Below are 18884 nucleotides of genomic sequence, written 5' to 3' on the forward strand. Positions count from 1 at the left end.
TCATTCTCTCTGTCTCTCATTCAGCAACAAGGATAAAGAGAAGAAACAGGGAGAAGAGATGATATGAGGTACTCTTGTTTTTGGAGAAGACGGACGAATCGGCACGTGCTTTGTTGTACTTGACTTTCCACAGGTGTATTCTTGAACTAGGCTAGAAGGTTTTCTGGTTTCCTCCAAAGGAGCGAGCCCACTCCAGAATTTGAGGGTCCAAACAAGTCCGTCAAACCTGGAGTATGTTCGAACCTGATGATATGGGATACTTTTGCTGTTTGACAAAGTAGTAGATGTGGTATGGCGAAGCTTTGTTCTTCGCCAACGGTGTTAGCAAAAGGTTGTTGAGGCTTCTCGATCTCTTCAATTAGAGTAATGATGCTAAGCTTGTGTTTTTTATTTTGTTGAAGTTTGCATGTTGAAACTTTGTGGGTGGATCCTATAGGTTGAAGTAGTGCTCCCTTAATTTCTTGAGTGAGGAAAACTTCTCAGTTGGGGACTTGAAAAATCCAAGGCACTGAGTAGTCGCGAAATTTTTAAGTACCAAGGTATAGTGGTATATGGTAGGAGTCACCTAAGTCTCCGGTCAAGGGAGATGTCTTGCTAGTAGGCAATTTTCCAAACAAAACTTCACCATTTTCCTTTCTAAGTGGTTGCCCAAAACTCTTCCTTCATATATATTTGGTATGAAAGTTGTTAGGCCCAAAGAAAGGGAGGCCTAGACTCATTTCTTTCTTTCTTTCTTTCCTTTTTTTTTTTTTTTTTTGGGTGAAGCTTTGATGTTGAAGTTTTGGTGTTGAAGCTTTTGTGTTGAAACTTTGGTGTTGAAGCTTTTGTGTTGAAGCTTTGTAGGTGAAACTTTTGTATTGAAGCTTTGTAGGTGAAACTCTTGTATTGAAGCTTTGTAGGTGAAGCTTTGTTGGGCATCATAAATTGATTTTGCTTCACTATCTTAATCAAGAGTGTGTGAAGCTTTTGAGAATTGTAGTTGCTCTCCATTGATGAAGCTTTGTTTGATGTTGAAGCTTTGTTGTTGAAGCTTTGTTGTTGAAGCTTTGTTTGATGTTAAAACTTTGTAGTTGAGAGTTGAACCTTTGTAGGTGAAGTTTTGGTGCTGAAGTTTTTGTGTTAAAGCTTTGTAGTTGAGAGTTGAACCTTTGTAGGTGAAGTTTTGGTGTTGAAGTTTTTGTGTTGAAGCTTTGGTGTTGAAGCTTTGTAGTTGAGAGTTGAACCTTTGTAGTTGAAGCTTTGGTGTTGAAGCTTTTGTGTTGAAGCTTTGGTGTTGAGAGTTGAACCTTTGTAGATGAAACTTTTGTATTGAAGCTTTGTAGGTGAAGCTCTTGTGTTGAAACTTTGTAGGTGAAGCTTTTGTGTTGAAGCTTTGTTTGGCACCATAAATTGATTTTGCTTCACACTATCTTGATCAAAAGTGTGTGAAGCTTTTGAGAATTGTAGTTGCTCTCTATCGATGAAGCTTTGTTGTTGAAGCTTTGTTTGATGTTGAAGCTTTGTACGTGAAGCTTTTGTGTTAGTCACCATAAATTAGTTTTGCTTCACACTATCTTGATCAAGAGTGTGTGAGGCTTTTGGCATTTATTGAAGCTTTTGTTGGCACTATAAATTGAGTGTGTGAAGCTTTTGACATTTGTTGTTGCCCTTCACTTGTTGATTGGCACCATAAATTTATTTTGCTTCACACTATCTTGATCAAGAGTGTGTGAAGCTTTTGAGAATTGTTGTTGTCTTCCATTGATGAAGTTGTTGCGTTCCATAAATTGATTTTGCTTCACACTATCTTGATCAAGAGTGTGTGAGCCTTTTGACATTTGTTGTTGCCCTCCATTTGTTAAAGCTCTTGTGGTGAAGCTTTTGTGTTAAAGTTTTGTAGGTAAAGCTTTGAGGTTGAAGCTTTGTTGGGCACCATGAATTGATTTTGCTTCACACTATCTTGATCAAGAGTGTGTGAAGCTTTTGAGAATTGTAGTTACCCTCAATTTGTTGAAGTTGTTGAATTTCCCAATTTCCTTTTTTTTTTTTTTTTTTTTTTTTTTTTTTTTTTTTTTGTGGGGGGTGGAAAATTAGAAGTTTGAAAATGTGGGAGAGACAACATATACAAATTTTTTGGAAGAGAGACAGCATATACAAATTTTGCTTCCACATTGTTGAGCAAGAAATTGTGATGCAAGCCACACCTTGTAGTAGTCGAAGGTTTGGATGAATCATATAAATTGAATTTGCTTCGAACAATCTTGATCAAGAGTGTGTGAAGCTTTCTATGAGCTCTAGTGTTTGCATTATTACAGACGAGAAATGTCTAAAGCAGATGTAAGAGGGCTGAAGAGCTTGATCTTCGTATACCATGCACTGAAGCCGTTGTTGGCTTGCAATAAGACTTTGTTGGTGACTATAACTCTTGTTAGGCATAAGTGCTCCCCTAGTTGAGTTGTAAAGCTTGAGGGTTTTTTACTATTTATGAATGCTAGGAGTTCACATGTACAAGTTGTACCACTCGTCTTTTGGTTGGTGGAATGAATGGTGAGTTGCTTTCATCACTTGGTTAGTGGTACGAATGTGAGTTCCTTTATCACCTTTCATCACATTTTATCACCTGGTTGGTGGCACGAAGATGAGTTCCTTCTTCACCTGGTTGGTGGCATGAGTGGCAAGTTGCCAAATGATGTTAGAGTACGGGTTGTACATTTCATCACCTGGTTGGTGGCACTAAGATGAGTTCTTTCTTCACTTGGTTGGTGGCATGAATGGCAAGTTGCCAAATGATATTAGAGTACGGGTTGTACATTTCATCACCTGGTTAGTGGCATGAAGGAGAGTACGAGTTGTACATTTCATCACCTGTTTGGTGGCATGAAAATAAGTTCCTTCTTCACCTGGTTGGTGGCATGAGTGGCAAGTTGCCAAATGATATTAGAGTACAGGTTGTACATTTCATCACCTCGTTAGTGGCATGAAGATGAGTTCTTTCTTCACATTTCATCACTTGGTTGGTAAGAATAAGGGCGAGGTGTCGAGGCACATTGTAGCAAGTGTCGAATGACACAAAGTATGTTGAACCCTTTCGAAGCACAGTTGGCTTATGTATGGATGTGTTGGAATGTATGATGTTTATGTTGATTGACATGAGTGATGCTTATGAATGTTTTGCTATGCATGAATCCATGCTTTCGATAGATGAACCATGTTGGTTGTAACACTTAGTATCACATACTTTGTGTCAAAGTATGCATGTTGAAGCTCTGAGTTGGAGTATAGGGGTAGGTCAGCGTAGACCAAATGTTCTAGTGCTAAGAATGCAAAAGACTCAGAAGAAGTTGTCTGAATTCCTTCTTCTTTAAATATTTGCCGAATGGCTTGTGTGACAAAAGATCTCAAGTGGTTGAGAGTTAAAACATTTGTAATGTGTATGCCTTCTTATAATAGCATTTTCTTCAGTACCCAGTCCTTCACTTTGAAAAAGTGAGGCTTGGCCCCATAGTCATAATAGTCAACAGTACGTTCACCCCTGGTTGTCTTGATATTTACTTTTATCCCTCTTGTTGTAATAGGCTTGCTGAGAGTAAAAATTTTTCCTCTTACCAAAAGACAAATACGTTTGGTGACTTAGCGAGTAGCTAAATAAGGTAGGAGATGATGCAATGGGTGTTTGAATGGCCAAGATCTCCTCACTTGGTAGAACTTGACTTCCACTTCCCACTTGTTGATAGGGGTTAGCCATATGGGGGTTCCCTTGTTATGTCCTTGCTTCGGCGGAGGCGTGGTTGTAAGCTTGTGCCATCACCCCAAAGTAAGTTTTCCAAGTGTTAGCATTGATCATGTACTTGAAGAAACAATCACGTAGGTCTGCCGTGAAGGCTTTGAGGGTGATATTGTCATCTGCCTCAGCGCAGCGAGAATACTTATGGCTGAAGCGGCCGGCATACTTTCGTAGTGGCTCGTCCGGCTTTTGGAAAATAGTGTACAAGTCATATGCGGAATGCAAGTAATCTGTTTGGAATATGTGTTGAGAGAAACAGTTTCCTCAGTTCCTCAAATGAGTCTACTGTCTCAAGTGGAAGACGGCAATACCAATTCAGATCTCCGCCAAAGAAGGTAGAGGGGAAGAGAAGACATCGTTCTTCGTCGGTGTGCATCCGATATGCCATGGTGGACTCAAGGAGGTTAAAGTGTTCAATCGGGTCCTCCTTTCCAGCGTAGAGCTGTAAGCCAAGCTTCTGCTTTGTCTTTGCTTGGAGAGGGTGTCGAGGATCCTCCTTGTAAGAGGGCCATGCCTAGGTTGGTTCCAGTCAGGTATTTCGGCCTGACGTTCGGCCTTCAACTTGTTTACTTCCTCAAGGAGTTGTAGAACAAAGGGGTCCTGAGTGGAGTCAGGTACTGCTGGATCCTTCTTCCGTAAGTCTCCATCTCCTCTTGGAAGTAGGAAAGCTTGATCAAGGGCATGAGATTTTTCTTTGGACTCACTGTACTGACTTCTAGGGCGAGCCTGTTGAAACGCCCCCGAGTCCCCCGTACCTTCATATTCCTCTAGGACATGCCATTCATCCCCTAGATTGGCAGTTGGCTTGGGGCATAGGAGATGACTGAATCTTTCAGAAACCCTTGGGTCATTGACCTTCGAGCTTATGTGGATGGGGTTCTCTCGACGTTGCCTCAGGAAGTCCCGAAAATCGCGATAAACGGCTTTTGATCATTCTACTCCTTCTGCAAGAATGTGCCTTCCTCCACTTCTCTTGCTTCGAGTCGAAGTAGCTGGGTCGAGAAAGGTCTCATGTTGATCAACACCTTGATGAGTAACTCGCTCCCCATTAGGGATATCCATGTTGAAGGCAAGTGATCCCTCGTGTTGGGGGGCACCCAAGTGGTGGTTGACTTCCTCAGGGACGATGAGTTCGTGTGTTTGAGTATGCCTAGCTTCATGGAGCATCCCGAAGAGCTTCTCATACTGCTCCTAGAGGATCTCATTCTTTATCGCTATCTTGTTGTTCTGAGCCTCTAGCTCATCAACTTTAGCCTGAAGAGAAAATTTCTTTCGTTGCTTCGCACAAAGTGCGAGGGGGATGTCGTTCTGCGTGCTATGGCTCCCTTCACTCCCCATGTTGGAGAAGGGTGCCTGGTCGAAAGAAAGTGTACGAATGGTGGAAACCAGCTTGACAAAGCTGGAGAGAGTTGGAATAAGTGCGATTCCCACAGACGGCGCCAAATATTGATGCACAAAATCGGCAAGGACTTTGGTACAACATAAAGTGTCAAGTTTGTGACCTTCGCTAGGTTGCTCTGGTCATTAGTGTGGATAGGTATGTAAATGAATAGAGATAGGGAAGCAAACAACACAAGATGTACGTGGTTCACCCAAATTGGCTACGTCCACGGAGTAGAGGAGTTCTCATTAGTTGTAAAGGGTTTACACAAATACATAGGTTCAAGCTCTCTTTTAGTGAGTTGTAGTGAATAGTTTAGTACAAATGACATTAGGGGTTATTGTGGGAGAATGATCTCCTTTTATAGAAGAGAGTTTCTAGTTTTGTTCTGACATTGACACGTGTCCTGTTGTGATTGGCCTCTGATATCGACACGTGTTGCGCTATGATTGGCCTCTGATATCAACATGTGTCGCGTTGTAATTGGCCTCCTGGTTGGAGGAAAAGTCTTGTGGGTCCTTGATGGTGTACTGTTGACCGGTGCATAGTAGTTTTGGGATTGGTCAAGTATGGTACAAACATATTATTTTATAAAACATATTATTTTATAACTTTTCGGATAATAACACGTGGCGCAACGAGAACGATTAAAAATTTTATCCGAAATTAGAAATAAAATTATTTTGTATTATTTTATAAATAAAAATAATAATAATATTTTATTGCCTATTGTCAGGGCTATTGAAGTGCAACGGTGGAGATGCAAAAGGTGATTACTATTCATTAAGGGCAGTTACTGTTCATTGGGTGGATAGCATAGTATATTACCTGGGGGTTCCCATGTTGGAAGTGCTCTTAAGTTTTTTACTTTACCATTTCCTGATGTTTGCACCAGAGAAGACCAAATACAGAATTCTATAATTGTAAAAAATAATGGGTAGTCAACCTAGTCATTGTTAGTGATATAGTTCCCTTTTATTTGCAAAATGAAATTGTAATGCCATTTCCCACTTTTTCTTCTGGTCAATGGTGGCATTACATTTTTGGTGGAAGCTGCACTGCCTGGTTTCAGGATGGGTACAACCCAGTGGCGGTTGATATGAAGGGAGACGAGGACAATTCTAGGAGCAATAAGAAGAGAAATCCATTCAGTGCTGATTTTTTCGGCTCTCTCTGCTATACTTTCCAGCACGGGAAACTTATAGAGCTCTACGGTGATCTAACCAGGATTGATTCTCGTCTCGATATTTGTTCAGCTTCAGCTTTGGCTAAAAGGGTTATTTATGGTTTGAAGAGTTCCTCTGCTAATAGTGCAAAAGATCTGGTGTCCTCCCCTAGGATCAATATAATCTTTCAGCAGCATGTATTTCTATTTATACCTTAATTGTCTAAATGTTGTGCACCTTAAGTTGGAAGAGAATTTTTAAATGCAGTTATGCACAATATGTTACAAAATCCACATAGTCATTTGCTAATTGGTACTTGTGGAAGCGCGTATGTAACATCCCACATCGACCAACGGAGAGAGGGTGACGTGCCTTATATGCACATGTGCACCTTCATATAACACAAGGCCTTTTGGAAACTCACTGGCTTCGGGTTCCATTGGAACTCCGAAGTTAAGCGAGCTCGGGCGAGAGCAATCCCAGTATGGGTGACATACTGGGAAGTTCTCGTGTGAGTTCCCAAAAACAAAACCATGAGGGCGTGATCGGGGCCCAAAACGGACAATATCGTGTTACGGCGGAGTTGACACTAGGATGTGATAGTGTATGCCCTGTCTGATTTCAATAATTTGCAGTCATTTTTCTGCTGACGTATCTATACAGTCGTTTTACTGCTCATGTGTTTTAATGTACGACTATTAGATCAGCGTAGAACTTTAAAATGAGAGGATGAAAAGCTGAGCTCCTTTATATGGCTATTAACATGCGTGGCTGGGGTGAATGTTTTGGTTACTGGGATGAAAATCCAATTGTTATTGACACATTACGTTTCCTTTGTAGATTTAAGGGCCAATTGTCTTTCGAACGGATTCCAGGATTGCACTTGACTGTGTTAGTATCGTGCCACTTTCACTTGAAGGTTGAAGAGAGTTTGAGTAGCAAAGCTTGGAGATAAAATTGCCTACTAGTTGATGAGTTTTGTAAGTCTTTCCGTCCTCATTTGTCCTGACTTGGGAGGGAGCCCGAGGATTTTCCTACGTCCATGTGTACATTTATTTGTTTATTATGTAGGATATTTCATATGATGCGAATGTGAAATTTGAGAATCGATATTAACATTAAATTTATAAATTGGAACCTATTCACCTCCCTTAAACTAGCATCTTCCTTCATTGAAATATAACATATGAGCACTCTATGACCACTATCTCCTTTCACACCATGGTGGATTTTGCGGATTTCCCAACCATCAATCTCTTTCTTGCAAAGTACTTCTATGACAATGATACATCGCCATGGTAAAGTCTCAAGCCAATGAAACAATTATAACTCATAAGTTTTTCTCCACTTAATATCATGTCATTAGCACAAATGCGATAGAGAGGATACACCATGTTCAAACTCATTTCAAGACAGATGAGGACCCAAAGGAAGAGACAAATAAAACCTTCACAAACCCACCACTTGAACCCCAAAACCGAAACCAAAAAGAATTCGCGCTCCCTCACTCTTTCGACAGCCAACAATGGCGAACCTGAGGACGGCGATGGACTCAGCCTTCTGGGACTTGAATGTTTCTTCGCCTCAGACCCTTGAGGGCTCGGCCAAGGCCACCCCTTTCCTCTTGACAGTGCTCGAGCCAGCCGAGCCCTTAGGATTCAGCAACTCTTTCTTCTGGGTGTTATACCTTCCTACAACCCCAATTCTTACAGGGACTTGGGTTCTTTCTCTCACCAGTCCCTCTGCTCAGACCAGCTACCTCTAACTGGTACTCGGCGACAACTTCTTTGCTTAGCTATTGCCTATTGGGTTTTCTCAAATTTATTTTATTTTTCGTTTAATGGATATTCTTTTTCGTTTTACGTGTTTCTGTTGATTGGTTTGTGGTTTGTATGGTTACTGAGAAAATGATGGGAAATGGGTGTGATTCATTTGTTGTTTGTTTGGTTGCCGGGAAAGTTTGGAGAGAAGAACAATTGAAATTGTTGTTATGGGGTTGAATTGGGTAAAGGAAAAAGGTTAGGAAAGATAATTTGTCTCCTGTTTCCTGAGAAATGAACCTTTTTTTTTGTTCTCCAAATTCGTATTTTTGTAAACAATTTTTATGTTACTAATTGCTAAGGAGCCTCTGTTTCTAGGTTTGGTTTCTTCTTTGTTTGATATTTAGGAAGATGTTGGTATATTGTATAAACTTTGGGTTATTGGTGAATTACTTGATGTGAGAAAGAGAGATTGAGTGGAAAGCTTGACAGCCGAACAAAGCTTGTTTGCCTAGTTCTAGTGGTATAGCACATAAAGCATGAATTTTTTGTTGCCTTGTTATTTTACTGATTTGCAAGCGGGTTCTTATGTTTTTCCAGAGCATCAAAGCTTTATCAGGTTTATCAGAGCACTGGTTGGGATTATCCAATTTTTTTTTTTTTTATGGGATTTCTTAGGTGAAAAAGTTTGTTTCGATGTTTTGAAATCTGAACAATATCGTCGCTAATGAATGTACTGTGTAAATGCATTGTATTTTTGAAATTACTGTTCCAAATGTGTTGAGTTTAATGTCCTCATTCCTTGAGCATGTTTTCTGTTGGAGGAGCGAATTAAGAGTTACTATGCTTATGCTTAGACCAAAGTCATCTCACATTAATCAAATCCGGTTAGCATTCTTAGTTGTCCGACATACTAATTCCCTTGTTACATGATCTGCGTGAAAATAGGTGGCTTGGATTAATTGGGCAGTTCCGCCCGAAGAAACTCTTTTCTTTTATTAAAGCTGAATTTACCAATGATGAGATGGGGGTCCCTACTTTGAAAGATGTGGTGAAGCATGTCTTGGGCAAGTCACTTTATTCGTTTGGATTATGCACACAGCTTCTTTTGTCTCCGTCCTCATCCATAAACTTGAGCACAGAAGGGCATGGTGAGAAAAAAGGACCGCAACAAATTGATGCTCTTTCATAAGGCATGCATTTACTTTCCTGTTTTGACCTTTAATCAAATGTTTAAACAGTCAGAATTCCTTTTGTCCCTTGTTTGCCGGGTTTTTGAAGCTAGTTTGAGGGATTTATGGGTGTCAATTTCTTCATTTTTTTTGTACAATTACTATGGCTAGGTGGATAATTTGTTTACTGATTGGAGTTGTTAGGTTTAAAGTTCTTTTTTGGGTTTGTTCATGCCAGGTTGTAGTATCATCCAACTGCGATTTCTTTCTTTCTTTCATATGACAAATTTCTCTTATAGGAATTGAAGTTAAAAATAAGTAATTATAGGGATGTATCACTTGAACTTTACCAGATTCTGTCAGCATGTATAATCTTAAAGTATTGTTTCCTAATTTCTTAATTGTTGAAAAGTAGGGCCTTGTTTGGTCTCTAGGATTGGAATGGAATGGACAAACTACTATATTGAGGGTATATTAAAGATAGGGGTGAATGATTTTTCATATTGAGGTGATTAGAAGGGGGATATGGAAAATAATCCCTTCTGATCCTTACCATTTTGGTGGATTGGAATGGAAAATAATCGATCTCCTACCTTCAAGTAAGCCACAATTTTTTCATTTCTTTCGTCAACATACCTTGAATATAGTGGGTTGTCCATTTCAATCCAATCTTAGAGACGAAATGAGGCCACAATTTTTTCATTTCTTTTCTGAACATACCTTGGATATAGGTTCGTATATATCAACATGCTTCAAAAATCTTAATTTACAAGTTTCTTCTGTTTACCACTTTTCTTTATAGGTTACATGACTTGATAACATTGCACATATGCACTGCAGGGAACATAGATAAAATTGGAAAGTTTCATGTCTATAAATTAAGAGCCATGTACTGACAAAGTTAATATCAGTACCTTTAACATTGCACATGTGCTGCCTAAGCTGTTTGAGTGAAAAAGTTCATGCCTGTACCTTTATTTCCTTTATTTATCTTCCTGTTTAAATTATGAGCCATGCATTAAATTTTCTCAACCTTTAAGATGTTTGCAGCTTCCTTACCATGATATTACACTTGAGGCTGCATGGCCTGAACTGTTTGTTGACCATAAGGGAAAATACTGGGATGTGCCTGAGTCAATTTCCTTAGATATGTCATCACTTGTCTCCAAATCTGGATTTCGGTACCACATTGGTGTACATAAAAACAGTGGTCATCCCCAGGCAGTTAATTCCATACATGATGAGGCACCTACTTCTCTAATGCCTGGATTCGGCGCAAAGGCTGCCTTTTCTTATGAAAAAAGCCAAGATCTTTGGAGGCAAAATGAGACACAAAAAGACATCATGATACAGAAAGAAAAGGGTTTGTTTTGGCAGCCATCTTATGATGCGTGTCTTAAAGAACTTCATGCTGCAGTATATGGAATTTTTGGTAATTTTACACGTTATTCATATTTTCTGTGATAACTTGTATTATCTCGTTACAGTTTTTTGGAAGTTTCCTACCAATACTCAGGTGTATATTATAATTTTTTAGTTTATACATTTGCACGTTTTTATACATGTATACGTGTTTTGGTACCTGTTAGTCTCATTTATATTGTATGTGTGTAGTTTTCTACTTTAGTATATTAAAAGCCAGTAGACTTAAGGAGTATGTCACCTCCTTTCATGGTGTTCCGTGGTGGTAGGTGTGACTGCAGTGAAAGAAAATAATAGTAACAAAAATAATTCTAGAGACAAATTCTAACAGAACAATTCTATATTTTTATTTTGTGTTTACGAGTCCAGATCTGTTGCCGACAGTATGCAGTATCTTTAGTTTTTACTTTAACTATTTCCTGATGTTTGCCCCAGGGAAGGCCAATTCTTTAATTGTCAAAATTAATCATTGTTAGTGATATAGTTCCCTTTCGTTTGCAAAATTAATTTGTAATGCCATTCTCACTTCTTCTGGTCAATGGTGGCATTAAATTTTAGGTGGAGGCTGCACTGCCTGTTTTCAGGATGGGTACAACCCAGTGGCAGTTGATATGAGGGGAGACGAGGGCAATTCTTGGAGCAGTAAGAAGAGAAGTCCATTCAGTGCTGATTTTTTCGGCTCTCTCTGCTATACTTTCCAGCACGGAAAATTTGGAGAGCTCTACGGTGATCTGACCTGGATTGATGCTCGCCTGGATATTTGTTCAGCGTCAGGTTTGGCTAAAAGGGTGATAATGGTTTGAAGAGTTCCTCAGCTAATAGTGCAAAAGATCCGATGTCCTCCCCTAGGATCAATCTAATCTTTCAGCAGCAGGTATTTCTATTTATTCCTTAACTTTTTAAATGTTTCACACCTTAAGTTGTAAGAGATATTTTAAATGCAGTTATGCACAATGTGTTACAAAACCTGCATCGTCCCCATCAAATCCTCAAAACAAATCTTCCTCAAAATATTCCATCTTCACCTCCAAAATACCCACAATGTTCAAAAACGTCAATCTGGGAAAGCTACGCGTTATGCCTTCTTTTCTTCGCCGCGGTTAAACGACTTGGTAGAAAAATCTGAAATTTTGGTACAATCATCTTGAAAGACTCACGACCATCCTTCAATTGAAATCTCTAAAATTCATCCGTTTGATCACTTTTTACTCAAGAGGAAGTTGAATGCCCTGCATTGAAAGTACATAACAAAGTATCAAAATTCTACCAAAATAACCAATAAACTATAACTAAGAATAGGGTAAAATAGATGGGATAATATGTACTCATCAAATACTCCCAAACTTAGCTTTTTGCTTGTCCTCTAGCAAAACAAAACTCAAAAACAAAAAATAAAAACTAACAAACTAAAAACTTTAACAAAACTTGACTAAGACAATTTTCACTTTCAAGTTGCAATCCATAAAAAATGTTAAAATTAGAACATCTTTTAAAAAATTCCAACCAATACCACCACAGAGTCTAAGCCATTTAGAATTAATTAGAAAAGAACTCATGAACTTCATTTGGTATAAAATGAATCAACATGGTTAAAAAGACTCGACTAAAACCCTTACCACTTGTCCATTTTAGTTAATACTTACTAACTTCAAACATAACTATTTTGAAGTTAAAAAGACTAACCCTTACCACCACAAAGTCTAGTCCATCTGAACTCCGAAGTTAAATGAGTTTGGACGAGAGTAGTACTAGGATGGGTGACCGCCTAGAAAGTCCTCGTGTTGCGTCCCTCGCAACCGACCCCACATGGTGGGAAAAGGCTTAAGAAAAAGAAGAAGAAGATCGTAATAAAAGTGGTTGTGCAATGTTAGTTCACTTAAACTTTCGATCCAACCCATGTAATGAGTTTTAGGTCAATGACTCCCAAACCACAAGGGCTTTAGGACACTAGGTGTAGAATGCCCCTAAGGACTTACTAACTCGAGTTGAAAAGGCTACGAAACCAACTAACCACCTTGCCCCATGCCAAGACTCTACTATTTGACGCAAGATCACTACTGATTAGGCATGACTGACCTGGTTACTAAGCAAAGTCTCGGTGGAACAATTATTACTTTATTTATAACAATAACTAAACTTTATTTTTTTAGAACAAAAATATAAAAAATTAACTAAAAGCAAGTGCTTCAATCTCACCCCCACAAATCATGTTGGTGTGAATGTGCTAATTGTGAAAGGATAACTCATGAATTAGTGCCAAAACAACAATAAATAGAAAAGACTCTATTGTGGAATTAATTTCCACCATGTCCATTTGTTCAAATGTTTAAAATAATCTATGAATATTAACTTAAAAAGAATGAAAAATTTTAGCATACTTAAAAATTAAAAATCTAAAAATTTTAACTTCCCACCCCCAAACTTAAATCACACATTATCCTTGTGCGGAAACATGAACTAGAGGCCCATTTTAGCGACCAGAGGCCCATTTCCTCATCTCTCCTAACTAGCGTCGTACCCGCGAGCCCAGAGCCGTGAAAGCTATCTCTTTCATTTCCTCTTTCCCTTCATTTCTCATGGAACTGAAACCCTAGTTTCTATCATCAACCCAGAACGTCAAAACATGAATCCATCTCCATCTCTGTCACAAACGGAACCCAGCCATGGCGATCTTTGATTCTAGCCCAGATTGTCACCATCGTGCATTCCTCTGCGAAAACCGAGGTAAAGATCTCTCATTCTCTCTGCGATTATGGTCTCCACTTGGCGATATCTGAAATAAAAATGCATCCAACCATTTCTCCCTTTCGTTTTCACAACCGAAGCTCAAATGAAAACGAAATTCTGACTCATGCATGTATGTTTGTTTTCTGTATGTAGACTTGGGGATCCGAGTAAGGCCAAGGGGAATAGGAACTGCAAGGAGCAATGGCTCACAGTTGAAGGTGCTGTACACACAGCAAAGATGGCTGCAAGAACTCGGATCTACAAAATGAAAGGTAAATCAAATCCCTCTACTGCGTTAAAATTAAGCATGGTTTAATATCTCTGAAAGTCATACGGATTTGTGAAGTGTTTGTCATGCATTTATAGACCTAAAATTTCGTCAATGCTCATGTAATTTTCTGTGACATGGCTTTGATGAATGCCCACCTCTGTGTTGCCTGGACCACCCCCAAACTATGTGTAAAACAATATTTTAATGAAATATGAGAGTAAGTGAGCGAAAGATAAATGTTGATGAATGGATGATGAATGCTCAGATAAATGTTGATGAATGGATGACTGAACTCAGCCTCAAATTCTTTTCTGCATTCGTGTCGATGATGAATGCTCAATGTTGATGAATGGATGACTGATGAATGCGTATTTTCGTATCTTTATTGTTTCGTTTATAGAAGAGTAAGGTTTATATACCCCTTCTTTTTCATGTATTTTTTATTCTTTTTTCTTGTATTACGAGGAATTAGGTTTATGTCCCCCCTAACTAGGTGTAACTTACTTTTTGTTATTAATAAAATTCTCCTCGTACCGTCTAGGTTTTCTAAAAAAATAAAACAAAAAAAGCAATAAACTACCATGGAACGCTTCCCATTTTCAACCAGGTATAAGCCTCTCAACAGAGAGTAGGAAATCCAACATAGGTTTGAAATTTGATGAATACTTTCGACAACTTTGTTTTTTAATTTTTATTTTTAATTCTTTCAGAGTGTTCGTCCTGTAATGTTTGGCAAAGCTAGAATGTCATTGTTCAAGCATAATTCGATGCAAATAAGTTTGTTTGGCAAGCATTGATCAACTAGCCATTTGCATTGCATTTTTTATCTAACAAATACGAGAACGCTTTCACATAACATCAATACTATTACATGCTATACCACATATTAACAATAAGCTTCTATTCGCATATACCATTTGCGCGAAGTTTGTTTCTGATCCGACACATATGTGCCACAGCATCACAGATGTTCAATCTTTCTCTAGGCAACTCCGCTGAGCAAGCAACACCAATTTCTAAAACAGAGATTAAACTTTCTATGATTAGGATGCGATTCCTTGCCCTCCCCTCATTAGGATGATTGCTCTCTTGAACAAGAACGGGATCCAAAACCTCTTCCACTTGCTCAGGCAAAGCTGCCTTCACAAAGCTATAAAGGTTTGAAGTTCCTTGAAACATGTCATCGGTCGGTCTTTTTCCTGTAAATATTTCCAACAGGAGGATGCCAAAGCTGTACACATCACCTTGTGTCCACACTTCATGTCCCATGCCATATTCTGCATTCCACAATTCAGAACATTAGATTCTAATTTTCTAGTGAAGTGTTAAAAGTTCATTTCATGTTTGAAAATTTTAAAATAAATACTGCACAATTTTAAAATACTAGCTAGGGAAAAATAAACCACCAAGTGTATTTACCTGGAGGAGCATAACCAATAGTTCCCTTGATCCCTAAAGAGCTTGATTGATTTCCTGAAGAATTTTCAGCAGCTTTTGGTAGGAACCTCACCAACCCGAAGTCACCTACATGTGCAACCATGTCCTCATTGAGAAGAATATTGCTGGGTTTGAGGTCGCAATGAACTATTGGCGTCTCACAATGATGATGGAGATAATCCAATGCCATAGCAACATCAATAACAATATTCAACCTCTGAGAAATTGTTAAGCTCCTTGGCCTCTCATTTGTCTCACCAATTGTATGAATTGGATACAGCCATTCCTCCAAGCTCCCGTTAACCATGAACTCATAAATTAAGGCCTTGAAGTCGTGACCGCGATAATCCAAACCAGAACATGCTGAGAGTACCTTGACAAGATTACGGTGTCTAATATTTCTGAAAGCCTCGCACTCAGCAATAAAACTTTTGTAAGCTCCGCGACGAACAAGGTTGAGTACCTTGACGGCAACTGTAGTTTCACCTTGCTCAAGTATTCCTTTATAAACGGACCCAAAACTGCCCATACCGACCAAGTTGGTTGAGGAGAATCCATTTGTTGCCTTTAGAAGACTTTGGTAAGACACCTGGGGAAATTTGTCCGAATCAGTTGCAGCTTGACCCTTTTTGTCCCTCCGTGAGCAATAAAGGTACAAAAAGGTTAGTGCAAAAATGACTCCAAGAATCCCACAAACGAGGGAGAGAACCAATTTCATGGTTAAGCTCAATCCTTTCTTTTTTGCATGCTGGAGTTTGCACTTTGGCAAATGAAACTCAGGTATGCCCCCACAAAGCTTGCTATTTCCTTCAACTGATGTCGCCGTTGCATTCTTGAACACTCCTTTGATCGGCAACATGCCCTCAAAATTGTTATAAGATAGATTCAGAGATTCCAAAAATACAAAACCTTCTAAGAATTCTGGAATGGTGCCTGACAAGTTGTTGTGAGAAAGATACAATTTTGAAAGACCTCTTAGTGAACTCAAAGTTGATGGAATTGTCCCATTGAAGAAATTTCCATGCATGTCTAGGTACTCTAATTTTATACAACTAACAAGACTAGCCGGAATTTTACCGAATAACATGTTATCAGAGATATCTAAATACTCTAGATTTATTAAAATTCCTATGTTCTCTGGCAGGGAGCCTATAAACTGATTTTGTCCTAAACTCAATGCATACAAGTTCAGCAGACCAAAGATTTCTTGCGATATGATACCGCTGAAATTGTTGGCACCAAGATTTAAGATCCTCAAATTCTGACACTCTGCTAAACTCGGCGGGATATTGCCTTGAAGTTTGTTGCCTGCTAAGCTTAACACATTTAATTGACTTAAATTTCTGAAAGGATGGAAGATTGCCAGAGAGAGAGTTCCTATGAAAAGTTAATTGATATAACTTGTGCAGCTTTCCCAGAACAGTGGGAATGTGACCTGAAATTTGGTTCTCGTCCATCCCCAAAAGCTCTAAGTTAGCCAGATTTACAATCTCATTCGGGATACTTCCTAATATTTTATTTTGAGCTACAATGAAGATTTGAAGAGAAGATGACAGGTTTCCTATGCACTGAGGTAACGTGCCCCCAAAATTGTTGGTATACATTTCGAGAATTTTTAAATGGGTGGCGTTGGTCAAATCGCAGAGAAAGGTCAAGTCATCAATTCCCCCACTTCCGAGATGGTTGTCAGCAAGGATTAACCACTCAAGCTTATGCAAATTCGTCAATGGAGGGACTTTTCCATGCAGGTGGTTACCTCCGATCCCCAAGAGAAATAGATTTGAGGCATTTGATAATGAAACAGGAATAGATCCACTGAATTGGTTACTGGAAATAAAAAATATTTGGAGACTCGGAAAGACCATACCTAAGTTTGAGGGTAGACTCCCTTGGATTTCATTTACTGCCATAGAAAGGACTGTGAGAGAAGAGAGATTAAAGATTGAGGGAGGAAGCATACCCGAAAAGCTATTGTCACCAAAAGAAAGAAAGCTAAGATTGGTCATTCGTCCAAAAATATCCGGGACAGTGCCACTCAAATTATTAGAAGTTGCGGATAACACTTCAAGGGATGATAAATTGCTAAAAGAAGGAGGGACTCCCCCTGTAAAGTGGTTATAGTGGATGTGAAAAAATCTCAACTTTGACAAGAGGCCAAGCTCCTTTGGAATCTTTCCCATCAGCACATTGAAACCAATACCGAGCCCGAAGAGCTGAAGGCAACGCGACAAGTTAGTGGGAATTTCTCCACTCAGTGAATTGTTGTTTAACCGTAGTTGTTGCAATCTGTGCAGGCGGCTGAATTCTGGAGGAATTTCATGGCCTAAGCTGTTGTTCTGGAGATCAATGACTCTCAAAAAACTCAAGTTCCCAATATGCGGCGATATAGATCCTGCAAGTTTGAAGGACCGCAGGCTCAACCTTGTGACCCTCTTATGACGACGACCACATGTAACGCCATGCCAAGAGCAAAAGTGGATGGTTTCATTCCATGAAGTCAGGACTTCAAAAGGGTCATGAGTTATGCTAGCTTTGATTTCAAGCAAAGCGAGTCTATCTGTCTCATTTCCCGGAAGGGCCAAACAAGGAAGGCAAGAGTGAAGAATGAAGGCATGCATAAAAAAGGATGACAAAAACACTGCAGAAATGGAGTTGTAAAACCCCATCCCCATGACGATGATATTTGTTTTGTGCGAAAGTAGAAATGGAGTTGTAAAAAAGTTGAGCTGTATTGATTGTTTGTCTAGCAGCTTTAGCAGCATCCAATTTATAATCATAATCAGAGTGCTCTGTACGTAGTGGATCAGCCACCCCAATCGCTATCGTACTCGATGAGGGATGTCCTGACAAAAAAAATATATCTTTTTCTCTTAATTTGATGAATAAATTCAATATAAATATAATTTTGTGAACTAATATTAGGAATGTTCACTTTTTGAAGTTATTGTATTCATTCTTTTAACTTAAAACAAACTCACGAGTTATAAGTTGAGTGAAATTATAACATCATATGATCGTGTTCGAATAAATAAAAAATTGCTCGTTCCTGTTCATATCGATAGTACGCCAATAAAACAATAGTTAGCTTTGGTATTGTATAATGACAATTCCTAATTTTGGTGTATTATCGTGTCATTTGTTTATGCCAACAAGTAATGTTCGTCCTCACTCCTCTAGTTCCAGATTGGGCGCATGCTTGCGTCTTGTGAATGGATTGAGGATATGAGCAAGGCTGAGATCGAATAAGAAACTACTTTATGTGGAAGACATGACACCCCATTTGACTATGACTAGTTGTAAAATCATTGTAGCTAGTTATGGTGTGGAAAAGTTGAATAAGTCTTCGCCATGATCTTCATTCAAAGATTTATGCCTGAAGCATGGGCCATCCTGTGGTGGTTGAAAAAGATCCAACTGAACCACCTGAAATCTAATTCTTTATGTTTCTTCGAGCAACTCGTATAGGGAAAGAAAGACACATGTGGCTATCAAAGTCTGAAGTACTAATAAATAATAACATAACCAACTTCCGTAAATAGCCAAACGAGGCATGCCCAAGTCGCCAATGCCTTAACTAAATCTTCTAAATCTTGTCACGATTCCCACTGCGTACTTGATTCACTCTGCTAGGAGCCACATCGTCGACATAATACAAACCCCTTCTCTTAGACCATCTCCAACCCTGGGCTAAAAGCTATTTTTTAGGTTTTATTCTCCCCCCAAATCCAACCCAATTCATGCTAAATGTGTGGGCTAAAAGTTAAAAGCTAAACAAAAGCCAGATT

General features: G+C 39.0%; 2 protein-coding genes, 1 long non-coding RNA gene and 1 pseudogene across 4 annotated transcripts; 2 read left to right on the forward strand and 2 right to left on the reverse strand.

Annotated features, from left to right (window-relative positions):
• The first annotated feature begins 7705 nt into the window (after positions 1-7705).
• On the forward strand, positions 7706-11726 carry LOC148695571 (protein TRIGALACTOSYLDIACYLGLYCEROL 4, chloroplastic-like; annotated as a pseudogene). Its single transcript, XR_015964694.1, has 4 exons — positions 7706-8078; positions 9019-9263; positions 10293-10674; positions 11223-11726. The product of XR_015964694.1 is annotated as a protein TRIGALACTOSYLDIACYLGLYCEROL 4, chloroplastic-like (transcript).
• Positions 11727-13116: 1390 nt separating this feature from the next.
• LOC148695572 (uncharacterized) lies at positions 13117-13968 on the forward strand. The gene is made up of 2 exons (XR_015964706.1): positions 13117-13388; positions 13545-13968. It is a non-coding gene; the product is annotated as an uncharacterized LOC148695572 (long non-coding RNA).
• A 487-nt stretch (positions 13969-14455) lies between these two features.
• On the reverse strand, positions 14456-17217 carry LOC148695573 (putative LRR receptor-like serine/threonine-protein kinase At3g47570). The gene is made up of 2 exons (XM_088697830.1): positions 15082-17217; positions 14456-14939 (listed from the first exon to the last, which is right to left on the reverse strand). Exons 1-2 carry the CDS (start codon positions 16184-16186, stop codon positions 14563-14565), a joined length of 1482 nt encoding a protein of 493 aa, XP_088553956.1. The 5' UTR covers positions 16187-17217; the 3' UTR covers positions 14456-14562.
• On the reverse strand, positions 16191-17771 carry LOC148695574 (uncharacterized). The gene has a single exon (XM_088697348.1). The coding sequence runs from the start codon at positions 17769-17771 to the stop codon at positions 16191-16193; it is 1581 nt and encodes a 526-aa protein (XP_088553474.1).
• Between the last annotated feature and the right edge of the window lie 1113 nt (positions 17772-18884).

Source organism: Pyrus communis, chromosome 7, assembly GCF_041283825.1.
Source record: "Pyrus communis isolate YQ-2024b chromosome 7, ASM4128382v1, whole genome shotgun sequence".
NCBI lineage: Eukaryota > Viridiplantae > Streptophyta > Magnoliopsida > Rosales > Rosaceae > Pyrus > Pyrus communis.

Bases quoted from the DNA above. Each gene is read 5' to 3' on its own strand.
- LOC148695573 (XM_088697830.1), bottom strand. From the start codon at position 16,186: ATGTTATTCGGTAAAATTCCGGCTAGTCTTGTTAGTTGTATAAAATTA. The intron at 14,940-15,081 runs GTAAATACACTT...TGTGGAATGCAG, and splicing joins TATTGGTTATGCTCCTCCAG to AATATGGCATGGGACATGAA.
- LOC148695574 (XM_088697348.1), bottom strand. From the start codon at position 17,771: ATGGGGATGGGGTTTTACAACTCCATTTCTGCAGTGTTTTTGTCATCC.